The 4638-nt window shown below is 39.9% G+C and overlaps 2 protein-coding genes across 2 annotated transcripts in view; one reads left to right on the top strand and one right to left on the bottom strand.

Annotated features, from left to right (window-relative positions):
• Nucleotides 1-436: 436 nt before the first annotated feature.
• Cbr-cln-3.3 lies at nucleotides 437-3512 on the top strand (the record flags this gene model as incomplete). Its single annotated transcript, XM_002635311.2, has 9 exons — nucleotides 437-483; nucleotides 634-745; nucleotides 2147-2265; nucleotides 2316-2474; nucleotides 2518-2670; nucleotides 2718-2874; nucleotides 2921-3154; nucleotides 3198-3338; nucleotides 3384-3512. The coding sequence occupies 9 exons, from the start codon at nucleotides 437-439 to the stop codon at nucleotides 3510-3512; spliced, it is 1251 nt and encodes a 416-aa protein (XP_002635357.2).
• A 115-nt stretch (nucleotides 3513-3627) lies between these two features.
• Nucleotides 3628-4638, bottom strand: part of CBG01529 — a gene marked incomplete at both ends in the record, with an annotated part of 1650 nt that continues 639 nt past the window's right edge. Inside the window, 2 exons of the mRNA XM_002635312.1 lie at nucleotides 3628-4077; nucleotides 4125-4163. Of these exons, the coding sequence (XP_002635358.1) occupies nucleotides 3628-4077; nucleotides 4125-4163 (489 nt within the window). The remainder of the gene's footprint in view (nucleotides 4078-4124; nucleotides 4164-4638) is intronic.

Here is a 4638-nt window from a genome sequence, read left to right on the forward strand (position 1 = left end):
GGCGAGTTGAAGAAGCTGTATACCATTGACGGGCGGCACATGAACAACGTACCCGATGATCATCAGAAAAACCACTTCAACAATCTCGGTCACTTCTGGAACAACTCCGCCCAACCGACTGCCAGGGGAGCACCCTAACAGTTTCATTCCTCCTCCCTGTCATTTACGACCCTATTAATTTTGATGGCACATTCTTTCTCACCTCGAATACTCTCTATTCTCTCATGTAACATTTTTTGTCTTCCATGTTTTATGTGTCTTCTTCTTCGCAACAACCTATAAAAATGTGTATGTATGTATGTGCCCACGTGCTGATACGTTTTTTTGGCAGCAGAAGGGGGAGTTGATATTGGTCACTATTTATCAGTTGGACGACTAACAGGAATTCGTCTTTCTCGCATTTTTCCTGTCCGCCTTGGTTTAAGGAGGGTTCAAAATGAAGAAGATCAACTGGGACACTGTCCGGACCGCAGTGGCATTTTTGTGAGTTTTATACGATGTTTGGAACCTTTTAGGAGCTATGTCATAGTCGCTGACATTTTCTCCTCCTTCAGAATAGACCTTTCCCATATCATTTGCTTCTAACATTGCCCATTATACCCTCACAGAATAACATCATTCTAAATTTTCCAGCCTGCTTGGTCTCTGCAATAATTACGGGTATGTTATCATGCTGAGCGCCGCCGAGGATATACTGAGTCAACAACACGGAAAGAACAAAACAACGACAATAGACGCCTGCATGGTAAGTGACTTTGAAGATGTTCGTGGTAATTAGGACAAGAAGATGTTGATCAGAAAGGAACTTTTCGTTCTGCAAAACATAGAGACACGTCATTGTTTACTAGACTGTCTGTCTGAATGTACATGTTTTCAGATGTTTTATGTAACATCAAAGAGTAATCGGGTTTTGAATGGAATATGTTTCCTATAGATGTTTCCTATAGGGAAACCTGTTTTTCAAAAAATATTTTTTGAATAGCGAAACGACCAAAAAACTCTGGAAGTGGTTATTATTAAAATTTTGAAAGGGTTTTGGTCAAGAGACATTTAGAAAGGTTGAATAGGGAAAAGTAACAAATTTCTGTGGAATGTTTGTAGTCCTATAAAGGGTATGGATAAAAAAATCGAATAAATAATTTTTAAATTTTAGAGGCTTGGAAAAGTGGCTCCGCGTCACTTCAAAACTACGACACTTCGAAACCAGTCATTCTGAAACCGGTATTTTTGAAACCATCATGGTATGCTACAGACGAATGGGGATGATTTTCAGACTGCAAACACAATTCTAGGATTTTCAAATATGCTGTTTCTAATAGAACAAATTCTGAAATTAGAACAATTGAAAAAATTGAAGTTTGGGTTTTTCTTGGATTTCAGAATGTGTTCTATCAGAAAAGTCATTTTTTAAAATCCTAGAATTGCTCTTGCAGTCTGAAATTCATTCATTGGCCTGTATTACCACGGTTTTGAAATTACCGGTTTCAAAATGACTAGTTTTGAAGTGTCACAGTTTCGAAGTGACGAAGAGCCAAAAAAAACCTGTCGATTCGGAAATTCTGCATTTCAAAAACTGAATTTTAATTTTTTTTTTTTGAAAGTCTGGTTGGAAAAAAAATTATTGTAGTCGATCCTTCCGGGACCAGAGGTTCTCTAGTAAATGTTTGGCTTGTCCTGGCCTGTATCCGAATGGTATCCACCTACAGTTCCGGCCAATAAAATCTACAAAATTGAATTTTCCAGTTCATTTTCATTTTGTCCATTTTCCGAAGTCTGGGGCTCGGCTATCAAGTTTTGATCACTTTGAAAACTTTGGAGGGTGTGAAACGGACCTAGATTGAAAACTTTGCATTCACAGAATTTTTTAAAAGTTTCTAGTTTTTTCAGATGTTTGTTGATATCTGAAAAACACGCTTTTTGGCTCGTTTTTGTACTGAAAACATGAAAAAAACAGGTTCTTTCATAAATTGGCAACTTGTTGAAAAACTATGGATTTTCAAGAGTTCTATGGATGCTAAGATTTTAATCAACGTCTGTTTTACACTTTCGAAAATTTTCAAAGTGATCGGAAACTTGACAGCCGAGCTCCAGACTCCTGAAAATGGTCAAAATAGCCAGAAATCAACTCAAAACTGCACATTTCCAGCCCAACATCACTGTCCGAGAATGCAAACCACCAGTAGCTGAAGTTCTTGTTTCTGACAACTTGCCAAGTTTACTTGTCAAACTCTCCTTCCCATTCTTCATGGACAGATTCCCATTCGGGTAAGCGAAACATAACTACTCATATTACTCATTCAAAATTTCTTTGACAGGCTCCGAGTGGCAGTTGTTTGTATGTTGCAAGCTGCTTCGTACTTTGTTGTCGCCTTCTCTGTCTCCATTCCGATGTCACTAGCTGGAGTGGTTCTTGTTAGTTTGGGTGGTGGGTTGGGAGAGATTACGTTTCTGGGACTGTCCGCGCATTATCAGAGGTATCTAGAAGAGTCTTGGAAGAGACGTAGGAAGAAATTTCAGAATCGCTATTGCTGGATGGTCCTCTGGAACTGGAATGGCTGGATTGCTAGGTTCATTCTCTTATGCCTTCCTCACAGAACCTCATATGGCGAATTTGACACCAAAAGTTGCACTTCTGATACAACTCTTCATTCCAGTTCTATTTGCTTTTGCGTAAGATTCTTTTTGAGGCTAATCCTCTATTTGACCTCTATTTTCAGCTACTTCATACTTTTAGAGAAGCCCGAATCGGTATACTCTCCTTCGCTGAGTCCGAAGACGTGGATAGTGCCGAAGGGGTATGATGACTTTGTTGTCAGTGAACATAGAGTCCCTCAACGACAACTAACCCCATGGGAAAGGGTTCAGCTAATTGTGGTGAGTTCTAGAAAATTAGTTTTTCAAATTTTGGAATTGTTCTCAGCCTATGCTTCATCTGATGATCCCCTTGGCATTTGTCTACGTCGGAGAGTATATGATAAATCAAGGAATGACCCAACAGATTGTGTTTGACTGCAAACACGGATTCAATCTCTCCCTACACAGTCAGTACAGATGGTATCAAGTACTTTATCAATTCGGAGTTTTCGCATCCAGATCATCTATCAAGTTGATAGAGCTTCCAATGTGGGTGCTCTATTTGTTACCTATCCTTCAGGTGTGCTCTAGAAATCTTGAAAATCTGAAACTGAAAATTTTAGTTATCAAACATGTTATTCTTCTTTTTTGACGCTCTTTACTGGTTTGTTCCACATATCGGCATAATTTTCGCGTTGATCGTTTTCGAAGGGTTATTTGGAGGATCTTCGTATGTCAACACTTTCCACAAAATTCATAATAAGGTATAGCTTTAGAAAGTATGCTCTATTGATAATAATTTTATCCAGGTCGCACCGGATGTTCGGGAATATTGTCTTTCGGCTGCTTCCATGGGAGACAGTATCGGTGTAAACTTTGCGGCTGGAGTATCCATACCACTCCACTATTGGATGTGTGGACGACCGGCACCTCGGTGACACAAAAACTGTTCTAGACCTATTTTAATCTATTTTATCATATTGAATAATTTTATCGACATAAAACGAGTTTCATTCGAAAAACAAGACTATAAAAAGTTTTATGAAATGAGTTCTATTTTTGATTTTTGGTTGGAGATGGATTCGATTTTTCTTGTTTCGACGGGGTAAGTGGAGGGGCAGATGGAACAGATGATGGCTCTGACGACTTGCTCTTCGTGGATTCCTTGGACTTTTTGGGCTGTTTCTTTCCTGCTGGTTGGACAATCGCAGTCTCCGGTTGATCCATATTTGCAGGTGGTGGGGGTGGTGCAGCCCGTTGTGGTGGATATGCCCCACGAGCTGGAGCAGGCGCTCCATGATATGCGTAGGCGTCGTAGTTGTATGGATCTTGATAGTAAGGATCCGGATAGTAAGGATCCACGTAGTACGGATCATATGGGTCATACACAGCGACTGGTTCGACGATGGGCTCTGGCCTTGAACGGCATCCACCAACACAAACAATGACGATGACGATGATGCAAATGAGTACGCAGATTGATGATATTATGTAGATACCGTACTGAAAATTATGATATTGGTCTATTGGTTCAGGTTTTTTTAACTCACCATAGGAAAATCTCCTCCGACCGAGTAGTAGGGGTGATACTGTAATATGATTACTTTTTGGTACATTTTACAATGGTTCTGAATAGAGCGCATTTTCTGCAACCATATTGCTCATTTTGAGTGGTGGCCTAACTTTTGCGAGTTGGGTTTTCTAGGTCCCCACGTTAAAATGTTCTAGAATTCGTTCTTATGAGTTTTCTAAAAGATTTTTCGTGGTGGCCTAGGAAACTTAACTTGCAAAAGCTAGGCCACCTTTTAAAAATGACCCAGAAATGGCCTAACATACCCATGGTTTGTTTTCTAGGTAACTTTCACGTGATGGCCTAACTTTTGCAAGTGATGGTTTTCTAGGCCATCATGGTGAAATGGCATAGAAAACACACCAGGGGCGTGTCATTTTAACGTGGTGGCTTAGCTTTTACAGTTAGGGTTTTCTAGGCCACCTTCGTAAGATGTCCTGACATACTCCTGGTGTGTTTTCTAGGTCATTTTGAAGTGGTGGCCTAGTTTTTGC

This window comes from Caenorhabditis briggsae (genome assembly GCF_000004555.2).
Source record: "Caenorhabditis briggsae complete genome, chrV, whole genome shotgun sequence".
Lineage (NCBI taxonomy): Eukaryota > Metazoa > Nematoda > Chromadorea > Rhabditida > Rhabditidae > Caenorhabditis > Caenorhabditis briggsae.